At 58.1% G+C, this 22,821-nt stretch overlaps 7 protein-coding genes across 7 annotated transcripts; 6 read left to right on the top strand and 1 right to left on the bottom strand.

The window, feature by feature from the left end:
- Positions 1–598: 598 nt before the first annotated feature.
- ABD1 (mRNA (guanine-N(7))-methyltransferase) lies at positions 599–2,268 on the top strand. Its single transcript, XM_047990123.1, has one exon. The coding sequence runs from the start codon at positions 666–668 to the stop codon at positions 2,136–2,138; it is 1,473 nt and encodes a 490-aa protein (XP_047846129.1). The 5' UTR covers positions 599–665; the 3' UTR covers positions 2,139–2,268.
- Positions 2,220–5,338, bottom strand: GEM1 (ERMES complex Ca(2+)-binding regulatory GTPase gem1). Its single transcript, XM_047990124.1, has 2 exons — positions 4,528–5,338; positions 2,220–4,412 (listed from the first exon to the last, which is right to left on the bottom strand). Exons 1-2 carry the CDS (start codon positions 4,535–4,537, stop codon positions 2,539–2,541), a joined length of 1,884 nt encoding a protein of 627 aa, XP_047846130.1. The 5' UTR covers positions 4,538–5,338; the 3' UTR covers positions 2,220–2,538.
- On the top strand, positions 5,215–8,635 carry JDV02_008516 (uncharacterized protein). The gene is made up of 9 exons (XM_047990125.1): positions 5,215–6,071; positions 6,125–6,264; positions 6,324–6,886; positions 6,942–7,109; positions 7,161–7,534; positions 7,598–7,880; positions 7,933–8,115; positions 8,168–8,243; positions 8,299–8,635. Exons 1-9 carry the CDS (start codon positions 6,067–6,069, stop codon positions 8,358–8,360), a joined length of 1,854 nt encoding a protein of 617 aa, XP_047846131.1. The 5' UTR covers positions 5,215–6,066; the 3' UTR covers positions 8,361–8,635.
- A 3,493-nt stretch (positions 8,636–12,128) lies between these two features.
- JDV02_008517 (uncharacterized protein) lies at positions 12,129–12,437 on the top strand (the record flags this gene model as incomplete). The annotated part of the gene is made up of 1 exon (XM_047990126.1): positions 12,129–12,437. The coding sequence occupies one exon, from the start codon at positions 12,129–12,131 to the stop codon at positions 12,435–12,437; it is 309 nt and encodes a 102-aa protein (XP_047846132.1).
- A 469-nt stretch (positions 12,438–12,906) lies between these two features.
- On the top strand, positions 12,907–14,925 carry JDV02_008518 (uncharacterized protein; the record flags this gene model as incomplete). Its single annotated transcript, XM_047990127.1, has 4 exons — positions 12,907–12,971; positions 13,084–13,227; positions 13,335–14,094; positions 14,155–14,925. 4 exons carry the CDS (start codon positions 12,907–12,909, stop codon positions 14,923–14,925), a joined length of 1,740 nt encoding a protein of 579 aa, XP_047846133.1.
- A 1,439-nt stretch (positions 14,926–16,364) lies between these two features.
- JDV02_008519 (uncharacterized protein) lies at positions 16,365–18,029 on the top strand (the record flags this gene model as incomplete). The annotated part of the gene is made up of 3 exons (XM_047990128.1): positions 16,365–16,469; positions 16,549–16,674; positions 16,737–18,029. 3 exons carry the CDS (start codon positions 16,365–16,367, stop codon positions 18,027–18,029), a joined length of 1,524 nt encoding a protein of 507 aa, XP_047846134.1.
- Positions 18,030–20,413: 2,384 nt separating this feature from the next.
- JDV02_008520 (uncharacterized protein) lies at positions 20,414–21,668 on the top strand (the record flags this gene model as incomplete). Its single annotated transcript, XM_047990129.1, has 3 exons — positions 20,414–20,520; positions 20,887–21,474; positions 21,551–21,668. 3 exons carry the CDS (start codon positions 20,414–20,416, stop codon positions 21,666–21,668), a joined length of 813 nt encoding a protein of 270 aa, XP_047846135.1.
- Between the last annotated feature and the right edge of the window lie 1,153 nt (positions 21,669–22,821).

Raw genomic sequence — 22,821 nt, forward strand, 5'->3', positions numbered from 1 at the left:
ACTTTACATAGTAAAGGCTGCCGGCTCGAAATTTATACAGCCTCGTCATCAACCCACCATTTACGCGCGGGTTGCAGTGACTGGCGCCAAACATATAGTGTGAGACTGGACTAGCAAACAGGTCAGCTGCGGAAACCCGACTCGGCGCACGATGATCGCATGGCCTCCTGTAAAGTTGTGCCTACAGCTAGTTCTATCTGGCGTTGTCATCAAAGACGCGGTGTTTCTAGCATAGCCGAGCTGTTGAGATGTGCCAATCAAGGGCATCGGCGGCTGTATGAGATTGGCAGCCACAATAAGAAAGAGCTCGACTCGGAGACTCAGTTACAACTGCATACTAGTATCAAGTGCAGGATTTCCCCTTCCCCTCTGGCGATTGCCAGTCTCTTCGTCCGAGACTGAGAATGGGTACATGGCATCATCATAGCGGTACATTGTGCCTGCAGGACGACTCCGCGTTCAGGTACACTGGGGTGTAGTTACCTGTGGACCTGCCTTTGTTCGCCCACAACCGAAGGCCCCACAGTGCGGCACGACAGTCCTCCGCTACTGGGCTGTCAGCAACCACTCGCAAGGTCCCTCTCAGCTCCAACTTCACCCTCGCCCTTCATCACAACACCAAAAGTTGCGCCGCAGTCGAAAACTGCCGCATAGACACTCTCACCATGTCGGACCGCGAGAATGGATCCGCTTCTGTGTCGCGCTCGGAGCATGACTCCAAAAAGAACAACAAGAGACCCGCCGACGATGACGTCCAGGATGATCTGCCCCAGCCCTACAATGCAAACTCGCTTCAGGCCGCCAAGCGCCGCCAGCTCTCCCCGTCCGAACAGCCGCGCAAGCAGAAGCGTCCGGGCGCACGTGCCCGATTCTCCGAGGCCGAGCGCGAAGCCATCCGTCAGCGCCAGATCGAGCGTGAACGAGCCGCCGCGGCGACGGAAGCAGCCGTTGCCGAGCAGAACCGCGTGCGAGGCGTGCACGACGTCGTGAGACAACACTACAACAGCGTCCCTGAGCGAGGACGCGATTGGCGGACGAGGGACAGTAAAATCAAGGGATTGCGCGTCTTCAACAATTGGATCAAGAGCTGCATCATCCAGCGCTACTCGCCCGATGAAGATCACTCGCCCGGCTCCCGTGAGATGGGCCGTTCCAGCGGCAAGGACCTCTTGGTGCTCGACATTGGATGCGGAAAAGGCGGCGACCTGAACAAGTGGCAGCAGGCCCCTCAGCCTATTGAGCTTTACGTGGGCCTCGATCCTGCAGACGTGAGCATCGAGCAAGCAAGAGACCGATACCGAAATCTGAGCTCTCGGGGCGGTCGCGGCGGTCGGGGTGGTTTCCGCGGAGGTCGCCCGTCGCGGCTGTTTGATGCGCGGTTCCAAGTCAAAGATTGCTACGGAGAGAGCATAGAGGACGTCGAAATCATTCGGCAGGTCGGCTTCGACCCGTCGCCCATGAACCGCCGCGGTTTCGACGTCGTTAGCATGATGTTCTCGATGCACTACGCCTTTGAGTCGGAGAAGAATGCCCGCACTATGCTGCGGAACGTTGCCGGCGCTCTCAAGAAAGGCGGTCGCTTCATCGGTTGCATTCCAAATTCTGACGTCCTCGGCGAGCACGTCCGCAAATTCAACGAGAAGCACGCCACCAAGGACAAGACCAAGGAAAACGGCGAGGAGAAGCCCAAAGATGGAGAGTCGACCACACCTACGGGAACGCCTCCCCCAGCTGAGCAGGAGGATGGAGAACTTGAGGAGGGCGAGGCCGAGCCGACGGCCGAGTGGGGAAACTCCATCTACCGCGTCCGCTTCCCCGGCAAGACGCCCGAGGACGGCGTGTTCCGACCGGCGTTCGGCTGGAAGTACAATTTCTTCCTCGACGAGGCCGTTGAGGAGGTGCCCGAGTACGTGGTCCCGTGGGAGGCCTTTCGAGCGCTTGCGGAAGATTTCAACCTTGAGCTGCAGTTCCACCGCACGTTCCCCGAGATCTGGGAGGCTGAGAAGGATGACCCAGAGCTGGGCCCGCTGAGCGAGCGGATGGGCGTGCGGGAGAGAGGCGGCGGCCCACTGCTCGTGTCCGACGAGGAGATGGAGGCGGCTAGCTTCTACATTGGCTTCTGTTTCTACAAGGTCTAGGGGCTGACGAGAATGGAGATGGTGGTCTAATGCCCTCATCATCCGGGGATAAGTGTATCATCAGGTAGCGACAGTCAAGCCGGTCAATTTCCAAGAACTGAATTCTGAAAGGTCTTCGCTAGCCTAGCCGTTATTACATTTGCGCTATACTGAACGACGCGGCAAGTTGGCCGGGGAGTTGGGTATCATAAAAGGCGGACAACAACTCCATCCCATGCGAGCACTTGAACCAGCCCCCCGTCCCTACCACGAGCTGAACACATGACATTCGTAACGAGATAAGACAAGCGCGGCCGATTAATAAAGAGAGGATAGCCCGTGGACCGTGAGAGTTCAGTAAAGAGGCAAGCAAGGGTCATTCTCGAGAGGAGTGGAGGAGGTTGAAAGGCTATTTCGGTCTTCAGGCGGCGTTGGTGGATCGCCGCCAAATCATGACGGCTGCGATGGCGGCGCATGCCGTCGCCCCAAGCGCCATGTACAGGCTTGTGCGGTCGGGGGTCTCTTCCTCAGTCTTGGGGAAGCCGAGGCTAGGGTTCGTCGCTGTCTCGGCGAGAGCGACGAAGAGCTCGCTGATGCTGTTCCAGGTGACACTGACGTGTAGCGGATGGTTCATGCTGAGAGAAGCAGCGTATTGGTCGGGTTGGAGCTCGCTGCGCTGCGTTGTCTTGTCCTTGTCCGCCTTGAGCGCCGTGTACACTGATGGTAGATCGTCAAGATGGGGGTGCTTGGTTCGCATGTCCACAATGTGAGAGAACGAGTCTGGATCGGACGAGTCGTATGCATAGCAAATCAGATCGCACGACTCCAGTCGGCATTGATTCTCGAGGACCGCTGACTCGTGCTCACCCAGCTCTTCAAAAATGAGATATACCTGCTTGCCGCCGGGGAGCTCGACGCTGTTGACGGCGCGACGGGGCTTGATTGTCGGATGGTACAGCCCGTCAAAGGGCCGATTGAGAAACGCATCGAGAAGTGAAGACTTTCCAGCCCCCGGAGCACCGACCAGGTAGCACAGAACAACGTTCCGTTCCACGCGACCGGGCCGCCTTCTCCTCTTGCGAGACTTTGTGATTTTTAGGGCCGCAGTGATAGAGTCTTTGGGATTTGGTGGCTCGAACCCAAGGTAGGCAAGGTACTCTATCGTAGTCTTCGGTTCGAGGAACGTCGTCATGCTCCACTGCGCTAGCCAACCTTGCAAGGTAATATAGCCAGCCTCGTTGCGGACGGTCGAGGAAGGGAACGATAAGTCAATCCACGAAGCTGGCAGGCCTGGAGTTGGCGAGAACAAGGCCTCCAACTCGTCATCGTTGAGGCCTCCATCGTTGTCCTTGTCAAACAAGAGAAACATGTCGACAAAGAAGCGATACCCTGCTGGGCTGAGCTCCGCAGATGAGAACTCAGGAACCTCGAACTTTGGGTGGAGGAACTTGTCCTCCAGACTCAAGCTGTCTGTGTAGTGGTATTTCCGGAGGATGATCCATATCGTCTCGTGCCGGCCCTTCTCCGCATATATCTTATTCAACTGCAGGAAGCCGGCCTGGTCGATGCCCCTGTCCATGCTACCGTTCGGCAGAGACTTGGAGATAGAAAGTTTGATATTGTCGAGGTCATCGTTTGTCAGAGGCTTGTCGAAGCAGCGGGACTGGAAATCACGCATCTCCTGATCGTTGAGATAGCCGTCCTGGTCCTTGTCGCAAAGGAAGAAGACACGTTTCAGCGCGGCGACACAAGCGGGCTTGAGGTGGCCTTCCTTGTAGTCAAACAGAGGCGCAATCGGATGCGTCACCGCCTTCTGGCACAGAAAGAAAACCTCGTTGACGTTCTTGTGCTCGCGGGCGCTGGTGCGGATGCACGAATCGATCTCTCGGAACTCGGCCATGACGGGGAGCATCTCTTCCTCGACGACCTGCGGGGTATTTCCCTGCCCGGCAAGGTCGGACTTGTTGGCACACAAGACGACGGGGACATTGACGCCAAGGGAACGGAAGTAGGGCATCCAAAATAGGGCAACGCGCTCGTAGCTGTAGTGGTCCGCATATACGAGCAGGATGACGTTGCACTTCCGTATCTCCTTTCGCAGCGTGGTGCGGTCTTGGGGGCGGGCAGACGTATCGACAATCGTCGTTGTGACATTCTCGGGCGTGCCGATGCTGGGCGGGATCGTGATCTGGGGCAGCACCGGCTGGATCTTATTGCTCATGAACTGGTCCTTGACGAGAGACGCTATCAGGCTCGACTTGCCAGTGCTCTCGTCGCCGCAGACGCAGACGCGTACTTGAGGAGCGAATGTCAGTCAATCAACCAGCAGAGAAGGCGGCAACGAAGCCAGGGCGTTTACGCGGGCGAGGGACGCTGTGCCGTTGGTGCGGCGGGATTGGATGGATCGTACCTGTAGCCATGTTGCGCGCTCTGCCGTGAGATCACGGATGGGCACTTGTTTTGCGAGACGCAGTCGTCCTCAAGAAGAGCCCATGTCGTCTGCGCGGGCCTCGGAGATGCAGCGGGTCGTGGTTCCGCAAGACGGGCCGTTGGCTGCTCGCTCGGAGCAAGGTTTTCGTGACGGGAGTGACGAGGAGCTGCGATGACCGTCTGGGGTTGCTGGCCAAAGAGGTCCGGGGGTGCCTCTTTAAATTGCTGCCGTGTTGGGATTGGGCGCTGCCGTGGTATGATCGCCGGTCAAATCGTGCCCGCCGAGCCCCCACTCCAGGTCGTACGTACTACTAGTAGCAGTCCACTAGTAGCCGGGCCCAGTGGTTTCCATGGCGGGCAGCTTCCAGCTGGAGGCGGGAGGCGCCCCCCCGCCCAGCGCCCGACCTTCTGGACGTCTGCTGGCCCGCGGGCCATCCGGGCATCGACGGTGCGATCCATGGATGTATCCATGGATGCTATTCGTTCCGGAGAGCAAGTGCCAACGTGGCACGTCAGCAGGTGCTGCCGTTGCCCTTTTCCGCCCGCAAAAGGCGGTATGAATAGCCGACGATCTCGAGGACCGCGTCCGTCTGTCCAGGCACTGCATAATACAAGTCGACTCCTGTAAAAGCGACGGGCGGTTTGGTTCGGTTCGGTTCGGGGGACACGGGTCGCACATGCCCGCCTGTAATAACAAGCTCGCCGACTCTCGTCCCATGCCAGGCGAGTTGATCGCCGTGGATACATAGAGCTTGTATCCCCGTCCCCTTTGTGGCCTGCCCGCCCGCCCCCCTTACCGCCTTTAGTACCACGCTTGCGTGCCTGGAGGACGACTCACGTGTACGGCACACGTACATTGCGACGTCGCATTGCTCGATTGCTTTTCGCCCATTTCTTTCCTCGTCGACCTCGAACAAGCTTCGGACACTTCCACGGAGCGGCGCCGTGCAAATAAATGCAGGTCCGTTCGCGACTCGTCGCGGCCAACAGCCCGCCCAAGCAACATCCTTACCTTTACGCCTCAGCCATGCGCGCCAGTCCAATCGTTCCCGCGCATAAGCCACCAGCGCCAACCGGCGACCTGGGGGCCATGCCTGCCTGCCATGCCATGCCAGTCACTCCTCTGGGCCGGCCGCCTGGCATTTACCCCACAGCAAAGGCGACGACCCCAGGTCTTCCTTCACGTCAGCTCATCCGGATAAAGCATGTCAGGCCAACCACTGCTTCCTCTCGCCTAATCCTCGCTCGCAAATCGAATCGGCCTTGACACCCGGGGGTCGCCTGCGCATTAATACCTCGTCGCTCCGCGTCTGTCTCGTCCACACGCCCCGCGATTCAAGGGTGTTCCATCCCATCACGTTCCCTGTCGGCTAGCCCCCCCCCGCACGTTGGCCCGCCCGATCTCCGACGACAACGACGACGTCGTAGGCCGGCCCTCCTCTGTCAACGACGTCGCATCCGACGCGCGCCCATCCCGAACACCCCTAGCGTCTCGCAGAGTCGTTGCCGGCAATCTACGATGTTGTAAGTAGTATACCCATTCGACTCGCGGCGTCTAAAGGTGCTCACGCGCTCAGCGTCCTACCGCCTCCGCCACGCTATCCGGCCGGCGGTCCTTACCATCCCGGCGGCCTCACGGGCATCGTGCCCATGATCGAGACGAACAATACGATATCGAACCCGACAGGCCCCGAATGGCAATTCCTTGTCGGAGAGGGTGAGTCCTGGGCAGGGCTGGCGCAGTCTGGCTAGGTGCAGGAACTGACGGTGCTGTAGGAACCTATGTGCTCAAGGAGGACTTGCATCTAGCGACGCCTCCTCCACACCCCTCCGAAGCCCCAATCGTGAATCCGAATCCACTGGCAACCAACCCGCAACCAGCGACGGCCGGTACGAAGCTTTCCCTTGTCAGCCTCGACCAGCGACCACCACCCTTCGTTTACAAAGGGCCCGCGGAATCGACTCTGTCGCTGGGAGGCTCTGGGGTAGCCATGAATGAACACCAAAATGAGTTCCGTTACTCTACAGAGGGCGGAATGAGCAGCGAAGACGGTCGGGGCACATCAACAAGCGATGCGCCCACTGCTTCCATCACCCTGGGATCAGCTCCGGCTTTTGGTGAAGGCAACGCATTGCTCATGCCGACCCCCACAAAAGACGCCAACAAGAAGAGGAAGCCAAAGAACAACGTCACTAAGAGCAATTCGTCCTTCATCTCGCGAGTCATTGTCAACGAGAGCCTCTCCAGGAGGCTCACGGACCGACCAAGTGACGGGATTTTTGCCTTTGCCAACATCAACCGCGCGTTTCAGTGGATCGATTTGTCATCTTCAAACAAGGCAAGTGTTGCAGGCAGACGGTGATGGGGCGCAACGCGATCTAACTCGACAACAGCAAGACTATCTGACCAAGATATTGTTTACCAAAGCACACTGCTTGTGCCACGACGTAAACAAAACCACGCGAAGTTCTTCGCATATTGATGTTATAATGGGTTTCTCCACAGGCGAGGTCATCTGGTGGGAGCCCATCTCTCAGCGGTATACTCGACTGAACAAGAATGTAGGAGCGGCTGCCCGTTCACAAGCTGAGGTGCGAGCTGACAATCCTTAGGGTGCGATCAACAATACTCCCGTATCTGAAATCAGATGGATCCCCGGTTCAGAGAACCTGTTTCTCGCAGCTCACATGGATGGGTCTCTGGTGGTCTATGACAAAGAGAAAGAGGACGCCCCATTTAACCCAGAAGAGGAGGCCTCCAGTGTCAATGGAAGCGAGGCGGGCGATACACCAAATGGCCTGACTCATGGCAACAGGATTATCATCCAGAAGTCGGTGTGTTCCAAAAACCAGAAGACCAACCCCGTGGCTGCTTGGAAATTGTCCAACCAGCGGATCAACGCATTTGCCTTCTCTCCGGATCATCGACATCTAGCCGTGGTTTGTGAGGATGGCACGCTCCGAATCATTGATTACCTGAGGGAGGAGTAAGTCTGAATGCGCTCTCTCGGGTGCCGTCGGTCCAAACAAGTGGGCTAACGACTTTCTAGGCTGTTGGACTTGTTCAACTCTTATTACGGCGGCCTGACGTGCGCCTGCTGGACGCCCGACGGCAAGTATATTTTGACAGGCGGACAGGACGACCTGATCTCGATCTGGTCCTTGGCCGACTCAGGACTGGTTGCGAGGTGCCAGGGACATCAGTCTTGGGTCTCTGCCCTGGCGTTCGACCCGTGGCGGTGTGATGATCGGAATTACCGATTCGGCAGTGTTGGAGAGGATGGCCGTCTTTGCTTGTGGGATTTCGGCGTCGGAATGCTGCATCGACCGAAGGTAGGAAGACACGCACCCATAGCTGCCTTTGCCACGCGCTAACTCTACCCAGAATGCATCATGGCAGCGAGGATCTATCTCAATGCCTGCTGGTGGTCCGCAGCGGGTTGACTCAACCAGCCCCGTTGGCGCTCGAATGCGGTCGAACTCTGGGCTGGACGGTGATGATGACGGAGACGGCATTTCCCACCCTGTTGAGCCGCGGGCCCGCATCCCCATGCTGCCGCCTGTACTTGTGAGTCGATCGTGAGATCAAAAGGTAGCTCCGGTACTGACGAATGCACTAGACGACTGTCATTGACACGCACCCGGCTTGTTGGCTGGACTTCACCGAGGATGCGATTATCACAAGCTGCAAGAACGGTAAGCATCGAACAATTTTCACGTGCGAGATGCTTCAGCTGACATGGATGGACAGGCCACGTCAGGACGTGGAACAGGCCCGGCAAAGGGGCAGCGGCCCAGGCTGCAACAGCGTGATGCGTGCTTTGGCGCGAATCTTGTCCCTAGCTATTGCTGGATTGAACATTTTGTGTAGGTGTACAGTCATGGATCGTGCGGACTTGCTTGCAAGCAAGCTTTCTTGCATATATCAGCTTCAATAATTGATGTCGTCAATGGCCGTTCGGCAATATCGTACGGTTGGCCCAATCCGTCGGCGTTCGTCGGTGCCGCCCGCCGTGGCGCGATGATCTGCAGGGACTCGACATGATTTCCGCGCCCGTGCGACGGAATCGGGGAGCAGCCTTTGCCGGGCCGGCATGTGAGAGGGTCGAGGTCCAAGTAGGTGGACTGAGCCCTGCTTGGCACATACGGCTGCGCTTTACGTTTCGCTTGTGTAATCACGCCTTTTTTTGGCACTTTCCTAAAAGTACGATGCCTTGCAGCTCTCCGTACTACATACAAAGTACAATACGGCACTGCACGTACGATACCCTGATGATCCTGACAGGGCATGGGACCCCGTTCCTGTTCGGCGTACGTACTACGTACTACTCCAGCCGGAAGCATGGGCCATCTCACTGCCGGCACCCGAGACGCAAGGGCTCCGGGCTCCACGAGGCAGCGGGAAGGCTTGCGTCGTGCAGACGCGGCCGCATTGCGAGGCTGATGAAGCCCCCCTGATCCCTGATGAACCCCTGTCGACCGGCCGACTCTCTTGCATGTGGAACCGGATGACCGATAACAGCACCCCACCGATAGCTTTGGAAACAAAGAAAGAAAGATGTTGGCCGATACACACCTCACGTGGGCCGGCCGTAAGGCGGGACGGCCAGTGGTTGCGGCAACGTAGGGAGCTAGTAGTAATAACGCGGGCTGCTGGCCGCCACCAGCAGGGTCGAAGATCAGTCGGCGCGGCCGGGCAAAGATCAACTTCGGTCCGTGTAGGGTGCCAGTGGTTAGAAGCGAAGTCTGCCACGCGCGTCCCGAAGGCGTCTAGAACGCCGGGCGGTTTCGCATGTGAGAATGACACAAGACCCGTGGGGGGAAGTCCTTCGGGGACAAGTACAAACTCATTGCGTTCCTGGCGGCGCCGCGTGGCGGGCTCTGCTCTCGACACGGCGTGTGCGTGTCTCTTTGGCTTGTCGCCCGCGGGACCCGCGGATAATTCTTCTTTTGCGCAAAACACTGCGGGACTTGCTTATCTCTGTCTGACTGGTGGTAAAGGAGCGCGGCAAGCGTGCACCGGAAAGAGGCTTTCACGGCCTTTGGTTGTTTGTATGTATGTACGGAGTACCTTACCAGCTCTACCTCATGCAGCGGCCCACCCTCGATTCCAACGTATTTTCTCAACGGTCGCTGCGCCGACGTGAGAGATGAGTCAAAGAAGGAAAAGGGTGTGAAAGTAGCATTTCCCACTAGTACTGCTCTACGAGGCTCGAGACACCGGGCGGGCCTAGCCAGACAAAGAAACGGTGAGCGAAACGGTGAGCGATATGTCGCCATGTCGTTCAAATTTTGCTCAACACGTCGTAGGCGTCTGGTCCCCCCTTATCTGCGTGCCCAGGGGGACATTATCAGTACTACGAAAGGGGAGCCCGTTGGGCTGAGCAAGGGGGGGGGGGGGGGGGCAGCCTTGGCAGCAATCGTTGCCCATGATGCAATCCACACAGGGACGGGGGGGAGATGGGCCCTCGTTGCGTACTCGCCAGATCGCATCCGCCTGGTCTGATCCACTGCCCAAGCCACCGAGGGACAGAGGCGGGCCCTTGCGGGACCCGGTGCGGGACGAGGGTCAAAGGTGGCGGCTGGGCTGGTGCCAACAAGTGCCGCGCGTGCGTTGGTGCTGGTGGTGATGGGGATAATTACCGTTGTATGTACATCGTACTGACAAAGCTGATGCCGGCATGCTTGTCATCCGAGGCAGGCGGGCAGGCAGGCAGGCACGTATCTCATCAGGGCGAGGGATTTCGCCGAGGCTGCCTGGCGTGGGTGGTCCGACTGGGCTGCGTCCTGGCTCGTACGAATGTGCGAATCGTTCGATATTCTGGTGGCAGCGACACACCGGCATAGAAGCCAAGGGGCATTTGCCAGAGTGACTGGAGCTTCCGGAACAACGACTGTGAGTGGGACGGGGCGACCCTCGCCGTTGAACGTCTACTAAGTTAAGTTAGTAAGATAAGGTGGTGAGTTGCATTAGCTCGCATTTTCCGAAGCAAGGTGCAAACGATTTGTATGGAACCCAGCATTATCACCTAGCACACAAGGTAGTGAGACTTCTGCGCGGCTGCGCCGGCTTGCCTTGAGCGCGCAGGTACTACAGGTTTGCAACGTCTCACGGTTGCTTGGTACATGCTCTAATAAGTATGCTACTGAACTGCACGAGCGAACGAGAGGGTGGTGGTGGCCCGCCGTCAGGGCGGTGCTGTCCAGACACCGGCGCTTCATCAATTTGACAACCCGCGTGTGGCTTGATAGCCGAGCATTCTCTTTGTCGCCAGTGCTTTCATGCAATGCACGCACCTCCATCGTTGCCACCAAATTGGCAACCACAATTACCTTAGCAGGCAACGGACGTTCTCAGGTGGCGCAGCAAGATCCGCCGCCCACGCATCAATGGATCCCGCCCAACCAACCAAGCCAACTGCCGCCCACCCGGTGGGAGAGCATTGCCACGGCGCCCGCCGTCGTGGAATAGCGCATCATCGTCAACATCGTCATAGGTCACTAATTTAGGTATTGGCTTATCTGAGGGACCGCCTTCCGCTCCGGCCGGGCCAGCATGACAATTTCCAGGCCAGGGTCACGGCGGCGGCGCCAGAGCCAGAGCCAAAATCCCCCCCAGCCGCCCATCGCCTACTAAGGTATCCATTCATCGCACCGGCATCGGCTGGCCGCCCCTCCGCCCCCACTGTAATTACCCTGAAGGTCCGCTACGGGTGCCTCTTGGGCAGCGACTTTTAGCGGAGCCCTCCTCGCAGGGCCCGACGCACCTAAAAAAAATGGACGGACGCAGGTTCTTGTGCCATCCAATTGCTACTACACCCGGCATACCGGCCGACCGCCGTCAGTCAGTCGCCGCCGCCACACGACTCATGATTAAATGAGAACCCGAGGTTCACCGAGCGTCTCGGTCACGGCCGTGCGACGATGCGCCTGTCAGGGTCCGCATTGAATTCTTCCCTTGAGCACAGGGAGCCTGATGCAACCTGCGCTGCCCGGATGCAACAACGCACATGAGCACATGCCAGGAACGGCCAGCCGGTTGACGCTCCCGCTGTTCCGGAGACTCCAGGGCTGTCTCAAGCTTGACAGTTGTGAGTGACGCTGTCCGGGACGCCTCGTGGGACGAAGGCTTGCGCCGCCGCCGTTGGCAGGTTTTATCGCCCCGCGGCGCCGATTTCGTCGCTGAGACATGGAGCTTTCCAGGTGCGCAACGCGTGAGGGCCCGTCTCACAGCGCCTACTAGGTCTAATGTACATGTACTTGGTGCCGTGCATTCCATCGGACCGCAACGTGCGCACGCATGCGTCCGGCGGTTGGGACGGGTACTACTAGAAGTGCCTCGCCTCACCCAAGGGCACGGGCGGCTAGCGGCTGTTCCAGGCACTGTACTTTGTCGGTATGAAGGTACTCAGTACGCGCGACTGCCATCTGGAAACAGCCACCGCTGGCAGCCAAGGTCTAGTCTGGCGCAATGACGATGATTCAAGCGCTGGCACGGCCGGTTCCACCGGCTGCGACCCTTGCCTCCCGCTCGTGACTTGCTTGACGTCGGCTCCTGCCTAGGCTTGTGAAATTCTCCAGATGGTGTCGACGTCTGTCAAAAGCGCCGCTCTCCCCGTCGATCCTCGGGCGTCACTGCGCAACCTCCCACCTTGGCGCGCTGAACCTGTCGTCTTCATCCCCGAATCCCTTTTCGCGTCTTCTGGTCCTCCGCGAGACGCACGCTTTTGGATTCATTCGCTCTGCCCCTCCATTCACGTTGAGGGAGTGCCCATCAACAGCAAGAGGTCGCCTGTCTCTCCTTCCTTTGCCTGCAACCCTTACCCTTGTCGGCAGCAACCTTGGGTCTTACCAGGGTGCATCAGCATGAACAGCAGGTCCACTGTCTGACGTTTGCCCGAGGACCCTTGGCTTGCCCTGCTCTGCTGCAGGCAGGCCCTTTCACTTTCACCAGCCTAGCAGTACCTGGCCCGGTGGATGAGCTTTCTCTCCGGTGCCGTGCTGTGCCAGAGACGGACGCCGCCAACAGCTCGACACGACCGCTGCCCGACTTTCCACATTTGATCCACGACCTGCCCCACCATTGCGACTTGTCGGGCCTCGCAGTCCCACGAACGGGAACCCACGAGACCAAGAGACAGCCGGGAGACGGCGCCCGCATCCCAGTCCCGGCCGTCGCCTGGGTGGCATGCTATCGTGGGAATAAAAGTAATCGCCGGCCCACCTCTCCCGCCGCGCCTGTGACCCGATTGCTCTCCCGCATCCTCTTCCCTCCCCCATTTGGCTGCTTTGCCTAGCAGCCGCGCGACAACCTGGAAATCCTGCATCTCACTACTCCTCTCCGCCGCGGCCCTGGACCATGCCGTCCTTCAAGCCCTTCTCCTCAGTGACGGGTCGCAACAGCTACAGTCTGTTTGACATTCGGTGCGCCCACCCCAAACTCCAACTGTGTTCGTCGTCGCTGCTGGCGTCAACGTCCCCTGGCCATGCCAAGAATTCAGAAGCAGCGTCACTAACACTGCTGTTGCCGCCACAGGTTAGATCAGGATATCATCGTCTTTCGAGGCAACGACCATGAGTCGTCCGGCCAATTTCTCAAGGGCGTGGTTGTCCTATGTCTCTCCTCATCGCTACGCATCGAGGATGTACGCCTCCGCCTGACGGGGACTCTGCGATTATCGTACGTTCTTGCTCTCGAGTCCCCTTGGTTCAAAACCTTCATCATCTACCTGCAGCGCAAGTGGGCTGGTCATGCATTTCATCTAACGTCAATTCCCGTTTCTACAGCTGGACTGACCAAAGATCAAGTACACCTGGTGTGTCCGGTCAGAAAGTCGACAAGACGACAACGATACTCGATCATCGGTGGGCGCCATTCGTCGGCACGCATGGAAAAAGCATGACGCTTCCCGCTGGCAACTATGAATATCCGTTCGAGTTCCTCCTCCCCGGCGACACGGCCGAAAGCGTCGAGGGTATCCCCGAAGCCTCCATCACATATCGCCTCAAGGCCACCGTTGGCCGAGGCAAGCTGGCCTACGATTTGCATGCGTACAAGCACCTGCGTGTCATTCGGACATTGGAACCCGGCGCTCTCGAATTCCTCCACTCGATGAGCGTTGAGAACACCTGGCCAGACAAGGTCGACTACTCCATTGTTATTCCTCAGAAGGCGGTTGTCTTTGGGGGGACCATCAACATGGAGATGAGGTTCACGCCACTGCTAAAGGGGCTCGAACTGGGAGAAATTACCGCGAAGATGCTGGAGATAAGAGACACATGGATCCAAGGGGCATCGGGCTACAACCTGCGGGAACACAGGACAGAGCGCGAGGTGTCCACGTGGCGATTCGAAGTCAACCGCGAGGAGCACTGGCAGAACATGATCGAGGACACGGGCCAGGAGGGCTGGGTGCTCATCAAGCCGCTGAGCCTCCCCAAGAGGCTTCGGCAGTGCATCCAGGATCTGAATCACCACGGCATCAAGGTTCGGCACAAGATCAAACTAACCGTCGCTTTGAAGAACCCGGATGGACACATCTCAGAGGTGAGCCGTTCGACGGGACAAAGTCCGGCATGGACAGACAATGCTAACAGATCAACCCAGCTCCGTGCCACTTTGCCCGTATCGATCTTCATATCTCCCAACGTACCATTCGACGAACATGGCAACCTGATCAACCAGGCCCCTGGAGCCCCTAGCCTCGACCAAGAGTCCGGGGCCATAGCCCCCCCTGGTTATGGCGAGCACGTCCTCGACCAGCTATACGAAGATGTCGACACTGCGGGCTTCCAGACCCCCGGCATGCAGACTCCCGGCATCCAGTCCGGTGTAAGCAGCCCGTTCTACGCTCATTCGCGCACAGGGTCAGCAGACAACCTGGCCGCGATGACGCACAGTGCCCCGATTGCCCCGGCGGCTTTATCGTCGCGTCTTGCAGATGTGTCGTTGGATTCATCACATCGAAACAGCTCGTGGACGTCGATGCATTCGGCATCGGGAAGGGTGTCCCCGACATTCGGGCTACATGGCTCCGGCCCGCGATCCGAGCCGCACTCGGCAAATCTCACCAGGAGCAACAGCGAAGAAGACAATAGCGCTAGGAACTCGGTGGAGCACGTCGACGTGGACGCGGCCGAGCTTGCGGAACTCAATCGGGTACCGAGTTATGCAACAGCCGTTCGAACACCGGCGCGGTCTCAGACGCAGACGACCACTGGCCCAGTGCCCGATTACCTCACAGCTCTCAGTGCTCCTCGCACGCCTCCAGCGACAGATCTCAACCCTGAGCAGCTGGCACCCATATCGGAGGACGGATCTGGCGAGGCACGCGGCAACGGCACAGCGCACCCGATTGACCCGACAGTATCAAACTGATTTGGTGCGAGCCTGAACCTCGAACTGTCTTTGGGTGAAGGTGTCCGGACCAAGAGACACAATCATTTTCTCTTTTACAACGCGTTGAATACTTTGGCAAGTTAATCATGGCGGGAGTGGGTGGCGTCAAAGGCTTTGGAAACAGACTGGCGTTCAGCTGCTTACACACACATACGCCCTCCTCGATTTGGTCTACGGTCCGAGGGTGACACCACCATTTTACATCGATGACAGGGAGCACACATCTGGGACTCTATGATTGAGTCATGACCGTGCATATTTGAAATCTATGAACAAGAGTCCGCTGGCAGGACACGAAGAAGAGCATAAGAGACGTGACATGACGTTTTGTAGAGGCCCCTCTAGACTTGTACAATAATACTTACACCGCATTGTTGGGGCATATACATAACAATACTTTACTTCATAATAAAACAACCTTGCTGTGATTACGAGCGATTGTTCAGTCCTGTGACACTGGGATCGTGAGTCTCAACACCCGGGCATGCGGAGGAAGTGGCCCGCCCCGATTACGACAAGAGGCCAAGACTAACATCCTTCGTAGACCGCACAGGCCTGATTCAAACGAAAGCTTGTTTTTGCTCGGCCAGTCGTGTCTCTGCCCATGCCTACTGAGTGAGGAATGGTGTGGCAAGGGGTCTCAGCGCTTGCTTGGATAAACTAGGCAGTGAGGAGAGTCTCACTAACCCGCTACGAGCACGACGGTTAAGCAGCCACTGCGCGGCGGGGCCGAATTGCCTGCGAAGGCCCACCCTGGTTGACGTCACAAAGGGACCATTCCCACTGGCGCTCCAACATTTTTCGGGCGGAGGGACGGCTGGGGAGGGGCAAGGGGAAGGAAGCTGGAAGGGGTTCAGGTTCGTACCTGCCCAGGGAGGAACGCTCGTCACCGGAGTCTAATTTAAAAGAGCTGCCCAAGCGCCCATGATTTATTTGCCGGACTGCGACGCAATCGTGATTCTCTTCTCTGCAGCAGCCTCTCTTTTCAAAGCACGACCTGCTTCTTGCCACGATAGGCCTCTTCTAATACCTGTGAGTGCTGCTGCCCCGCCTCTCTTGCAAGTTCAATATTCCGTGCAACCTGGGATGCTCGGCCCTCGACATGGGTCGACGCAATGCGCGCGTCGTCCTCGACTCTGGGACCCAACATGCTTGGCACGGGCCCAGCTGAGAGGGACGGCAAGGACAGGGACTGACGGGCAGATCCATCATCCATCCCGCTCTTCTGAAAAGAGGCTCTACCCTTGTGTCTCGCTGCTTCGGAAGGGTCCCGCTCGAATGACCTCACCGCTAACAGTCCGGTCTGCGTTGCCAGAATAGCCATAATAAAACACCTGCAGCCCTTCCACCGCGACGTGGCCTCAGTTTCCCCTCACACCCCGCTCGACCGGAGATACCGACGCCCGCAGCCATTGATCATGTCTTCCACAACCTCGCCCACGACCACGGCGCTGCCCTCGCGTGCGGCGACGGGACTCAGCTCTCAGACTGAGGATGCCGTGCCCGATTTCGATTCTACAACGGTGAGACAACCCCACAGGCTCAAGCTCACGTTCTCCGACCAGTGGCATGGTGACTGACTGCGATTGCGCGAATTTACAGACGGCTGGACTTCTGGCGGAGCGTCTGCAGGCGTGGAAACACGCGGTCGGCTATCTTGAGGAGTATGTCACTGCCATTGAGAAGATCCACGGCCGTCACGCCAAGGAATATGAGAAGGCACTCAAGGTACGTTTTCTACGCTTTCACTTGGCAGCTTTGCCATGTTTTGCTGACAAGCAGCCGGGAAGACCATCTCCAACCCCCTCCGCGAGGGCCACCACTTCGACCAGAGCCTCGGTGGTGTCGCGGGATACTTCGAGAACATGCGGTCCAACACTCAGGCCATGATCAACACTAACCTCGAGACGGAGAAGAGTATCAAGGGCTCTGTCCTACCCATCCTCGAGCGCCTGCACAAGGAGATCAAGCACAAAGCCAAGGAGCTCTCAAGCGGTGCTCAGAGCGGTGCCAAGGAGGTTGATAAGCTCCGCAACACGACGCAGAAGCAGATCGAGCTGCTCGGCCAACAAACGGCGTCGTTCGACTCGACCGGCGGCAAGATCAATGGACACGACGATCCGTATGTCATTCACCGCGGTGTTTTGCACAGGCTGAGCAACCAGGTCATCGCCGAGAACAACCACAAGAACGACCTCATTGCGGTGCAGAACAACTTCAAGGCGTTCGAATCACATATCCTTCAAGTCCTTCAGCAGGCCATGGAGGCCTTTGTGCAGTTGGTCGGTGGCCAGGGCGAGAAGACCCGCGCGTTGTACGGCGACATGCTGGGCACCGTCCAGTGCATTCCCCTGGACTTTGAGTGGACAAACTTCACTCAGCGGAGCGCCGACAGGCTTGCCAACCCCAACGATCCGGCGCGGTCGGTTGATGCGATTCAGTTCCCTAACATGGACCACGCCGCCACGAAACCGTTGATCGAAGGGTCGCTTGAGCGCAAGTCTCGCAACAAGCTCTCCTGGGGCTACTCAACGGGCTACTACGTTGTGACACCTTCCAAGTTCTTGCATGAGTTCAAGGATTCGGACGACACTCGCGCAGACCCGAAGCCTGAGCTCTCCATCTATTTGCCAGATGCCGTCATCGGAGTCCCCAGCGGTGACAAGTTCAATGTCAAGGGCAAGGACCGGAGCAAGACGATCAGCAGCAAGCTCACGGGCAGCGCGGAGCTGGCGTTCAAGGCGCACACCGCCGCGGATGCGCAGAAGTGGTTCCAGGTCATCCAGACAGTGTGCGGTGCCACGGGTCCCGCTGAGCCGACGTCGCCCGTGCCGGAGTCGCCGGTGGCCACGTCTCCTGTGGCCAGGAGAGCCTCGGGCGAGAAGTCGGAGGCGGCAAAGGTGGAGGACCAGCTGGCGATGAACTCCCCCGTGGCCGAGACCCCAGCTCACGAGCACAAGGCACAAGAGGCGGGTGTGACGGGCGGTGAGGCGGCCCCGGCAACGACGGCGGCGGCAGCGGCGTCGCCTGTCGCCCCGAGTGCCGGCGGCGCCCCCGCCGAGAAGAAACTCGAGGCTGCGTAAGTGAGGCGCGCGGCGATTAGCCTCTTGCCTCACTTGCTGAATGAGTGGCCGTAAAGCATTCGGGTGTCGAGCCTATGTGGCAAAGATTGGGTTGGAAGCGTTGGCGCGATGGGATGGATGAGTTGGCATTCAGGCCACAGCACATGCCCGGTTCAATTTCGAAGTTCAAGTACGACAATATCTATAAGCAGTAATCAAGTCTTGTTAGAGCGATGAGGCTGGTGACGTACTCGCCATTAAGCGGCCCGCGTCGAAGACACCGAAAAGTGAGATGGCTTGCTCACCCGGGCCGGGGGGATCATGGCTGTTTGTTGGGTTCCCGGAAAAGCCGATTCGCAGGCGACTTGACAAGACCCCGGTTGGGGTGAATGCCCAATGTCCTCGTTTTGGAATGACTCTCTGCCATGGCGAGTACTGTGGAGGTCTCTTTTTTTTTCTTCTTCCCCCGCGCACAGAGATGTCCCTTTGCCCGCCTCGTCCGCCTTGCCTGGGGCGTGCGCGATGGAGGGGAGGGAAGCTGGCAGCCTGACACCCCAGAAAGTGTATAAACGCCAGCCCCGGCCCCCAACCAACGCGGCAACACCCAAAGCGCTCTGCGCAGCTACGACCATGTGACCAAAGCCTCCCCCCCCTTCCTTCCTTCCTCTCTCTCTCCTGCTACGGGGAGGAGGGGAGGGGAGGGGAGGAAGGGAGGTCGGTTCACGTCGCCTCTGGAGATTTCTCATCTCCGCCACGCCATTGCGGGTAGCAAGGAGTTCGGGCGAACGGGCGGGCGAACGGGCGAGCGCGCGCGTGCGTGCGTGCGAGAGAGAAGAGAAGGAACAAGCCGTCCGTCCTCTCACGCTGTACCAATGTCTCTCACCCACCAGTAAGTACGAAGTAACTTTAGTACTTCTTCGTACGCGCTGCTATGTATGCCCATCCTTCCCACGCCACCTGTCTGTCTGTCTGTTCTTTTCTTGCCCGGTTGCCCGGCCTGCACTGCACATTGGCCCGCCGTTTAGCGCCCGCCCCGGTCGGTGGGCGAATCGAGGGCAACGAGGACCTGCAAGGCACCCAGCCAGTGAGGACCCTGTTCCCGGCCTCTCACTCTGCCTGTCTGTCTCCCTGTCTCTCTTGTCTCTCTTTCTCTCTTTCATCCTCTCCAACAAGTCGGCCCCCCCTCTCCTCTCGTCTCTCCTCTCTCTTCGGTGGTCCCCTGCCGCCCCGCTTCGCGCTCCGTCTCCTCACCCCCCCAGGCTGCCGCCCCCGAGAATAGTCGTCATCAAGCGCCAACGGGCGTCGCGTGTGGAAAGTGGTGTGTGGGCATGGGTGGCGCCGCGTTCGCTGTGGGAGGGACGGGTGGACGGGGGTTAGTTGTCGTCGTCGGTTGTTGTGGCAGGACGCCTTGCAGCTCGTCGGGGGAGGGAGGGTCGGTTGCCTTCTTGGGCTCTGCCTACGCTGGTGGTGCCCTCTCCCGAGGGGAGGGGGCTGCGCGCTGAAGAGCTGCTGCACTGCGCCAGGCTGCCTCTGGGGAGGGAACTGGAACTGGCGGGAGAGGGATGCACGAGGACGGGAACAGGGGGGGTTTGAGGGAGGCACGCACCTAGGGAAGCGGATGGGCGGTGATGGCTGATCAGACAGCCACTGCCCGCGCCCCCGGGGCTTGGGGAGAACGACAGAAGATAGGAAAGGGAAGTGGAAGTCGGGCAGGCCCAGGATCCTGCGATGAATCTAGATCCTTTTCCTTTCCACGTCCTTCTTTTCCTTCTTTCTCTCCCTCCCTCTCTCCCTCTCTCTCTCTTCTACTATTTACCCTTCCTGCCCTCCGGATTCGCCTTCTTGCCCGCCCCCTAGTATTAAGCTGCCAGGGTGCATCGCGGGCGCGCTTTCGTTGTTAGTAGTTTGATCTACCCGCGTCGAATGGCCTCCTACCGGCCGCTCTTCCTCCTCGCTGGTGCTTCCACGGCTGGTCCCTGTCGCTTAACAGTGTTTGACGCGGCGCACGACGAGAAGAAGAAGAGGAGGAGGAGGAAGAAGAAAAAGGAAGAAGAAGAAGAAGAGAAGAAGAAGCAGAAGGAGGAGAAGAGGAAGACGCAGAAACAGCAACACCAGCAGCAGCAGCAGCAGCAGCAGCGCTGCATGAACTCTTCGTTGTCCCATCATCACACGCCCCTAGGAGGAACCCACAGCGACCACATCGCCGACCAGGCACAGCGAGGAGGAGGAGAAGAGCTCGACGCCAACACGCCGCCCGTCCCAGTTGGCCTTGCCGTTGTTTCTGTTGCCGCCGCCTCCGCCGCCTCCGCCTCCGCCTCTGCCGCCACGTCGTCCTCCTCCTCCATCACCCCCCGCCGTCACCTTGTGCATCTCCTGCTCCGCCGCCGCCGCCGCCGCCCATCACCATGAAGGAGTGGGAGAAGCACCGCACCGAGATGGTGCAGCTCTACCAGGTGCACAAGCTCGGGCAGGTCATGACTATCATGAAAGACAAGTACGGATTCAAAGCATGGTACGCTGAATTTTTCTCTCTTTTTATAAGCCTGGCTGTTGTTTCCCTTGGCCCTTTTATATACTATACGCCCCCCTTCATACCCCTCCCCCCTCCCTCTCTCTCCACAGCCGCCGCCTCGCACCTCAGTTGGGGCTGGCCGGGCTGTCACGTCTCTCCATATATAATTAGCGCCTGAGCCAGTGCTCGGCACTTGCCGTGATGCAAATACACTTTATAAGGAGACGAAACACCCAAAGAGAGAGAGAAGAGGGGGGGTGGGAGAAGACCGCCTCGTTGCTGCAAGTTCGAGAGGACCAGTGGAGCGTTCGTTTTTGTCTGTTCTGTGGTGGCTGACGGCGAGGGGGCTGGTTGGGATTGGAACAGTCGCCGCTCTTACATGGAGCATTTTTCGAGATGGGGCATCCGGAAATACAACCGCAACAGCGGCGGCCGCGAGGTGGTCGTGCACAACGACAGCTCGCGGCTGCCTGATGACGAGGACGAGGACGATGCGACCCCCTGTGACGACGGCGGCGGCGGCCTTTTTCTCGCGAGCAACAGCGGACGCTACGTCGTCGACCCGTCGCCATCCTCGGCGTCGTCTGGTCGTGGCGGCCCGCAGCAGCAGCAGCAGCAGCAAGGCGACCACGATGCCGACGGGCAGACGCTCTGCATTGCCTACGGAAACCACCATCACCACAACCACCACTTCACCCATAACAACCACCAGGACCCCTACTCTCCGTATCACGCGGCCGGCGCTGCTGCTGCTGGGGCGCTCGAGCAGCAGCACCACCAGCATCATCACCAACATCATCACCAGCAGCAGCCTCACGACCATCATCTACAACCCCAACTGGGACATCATCACTCGGCCATCGGCCAGCAAGACTGGGGGGACCTGGCCAACGGCAGTTGGCCGACCTCGCACGACATGGGAGAATACGACACTGGCCTCGACGTCGCGAACCAGTAAGCCCCCCCTTCGCCCCCCCTCGACTGTGCCACCACGGTGTCCACTAGATCAGGTTCTAACACGTAATGTCAGATACCTCGCTGCTGGCGGCAACCATATCCACGATGGTCTTGGCCAGGGAGCAATGATGCATCACGGCCGGAGTGCACACCATGCGCACCACCCCAACCACACTGACTACAGACTGTGAAATTGAACACACATGGCAGGCACACGTCGTTTGCAACACAAATACAGCAGATACCACGGCAAGACAAAGCACATCACTTATAGAATTTGGAACAACAGAACAAAGCCGTGGGCAAGATGTTACGGAGTAAAAAGCATTGTTTTATGTACTAGTTATGTTTGTCATGAATGAAGTGGATTCATCGCGTGCAGTATTCGCATTCAAATCACACAGGCGCAGTCGATTCGAACACACCGACACCATGTATGTCGCAGGTCATGCCACTTGGCTGACCAAAGTCATTACAATAAACCTACGTGGCCGAACAAGAGTTCGCCTTGGGGCATGGCATGTTCCTAGTAGCTATTCCATGTTAGTCCACATTCGAATGACCAGAGTATGCAGCATCAAGTGCAGAAAACGAAGTGATTGTCAGGGGAAAGTGCCTTGTCACAGGCGATATCATCAATGCATATGGCTAAGTTGACCGTCGTGATATGTGTACATCATGTAAAGTGTGAAGGTGGACTGGATGCACGTAGAACTTACCATTGGAGAGGTATGACGACAGCGGGGGATCAATCATCGAATTCCACACTTTGACGGCGTTAGCATCATGCCCATTGTAACTTTCGTAGCATCAACGCGAATGGCCATATTTCAGAAAAGATGCGGATGATTTGTCTTCGTCGCGTGAGCTCGGACATATGCTTGTCATTTTCATTCGCGTTCATCATCAAGGCCGCGGTTCAGGAGGATGATGCTAGGTGACTAACCAATGGGTATATGATTAACCTGTTCCAAGCTCGTCAGCAACAACTCGACTATGGGTCATGTGCCAAGCGAAAAGAATGTGTGCCAAATCAGGTAATGCATGAATGGTAAAGAAAGATAGTGTCTGCATCGAAAACTCGAATAAGACTCGTCATCTGTATCATCATAAGAGGCATAAAGCATTATACAGCACGGACTAACCTGAAAAATGGATTGTGCTGTTCCATGCGGTAGGACGTTCCTCCCGAAGCCGTGACAACCTGACGAGACACTGTGATTGACGAATTAGTCGATCGGACCCATCGGCAATTCCGAAAAATGTGGTTCGACGAGGGTGGATCAGTGGGCGAGGTTTTCTAGGCCTGCCACAAAATGGCTTCTCTACTCATATGGTATATCG

The sequence above is a fragment of the Purpureocillium takamizusanense genome, chromosome 8 (genome assembly GCF_022605165.1).
Source record: "Purpureocillium takamizusanense chromosome 8, complete sequence".
In the NCBI taxonomy this organism is placed as follows: domain Eukaryota; kingdom Fungi; phylum Ascomycota; class Sordariomycetes; order Hypocreales; family Ophiocordycipitaceae; genus Purpureocillium; species Purpureocillium takamizusanense.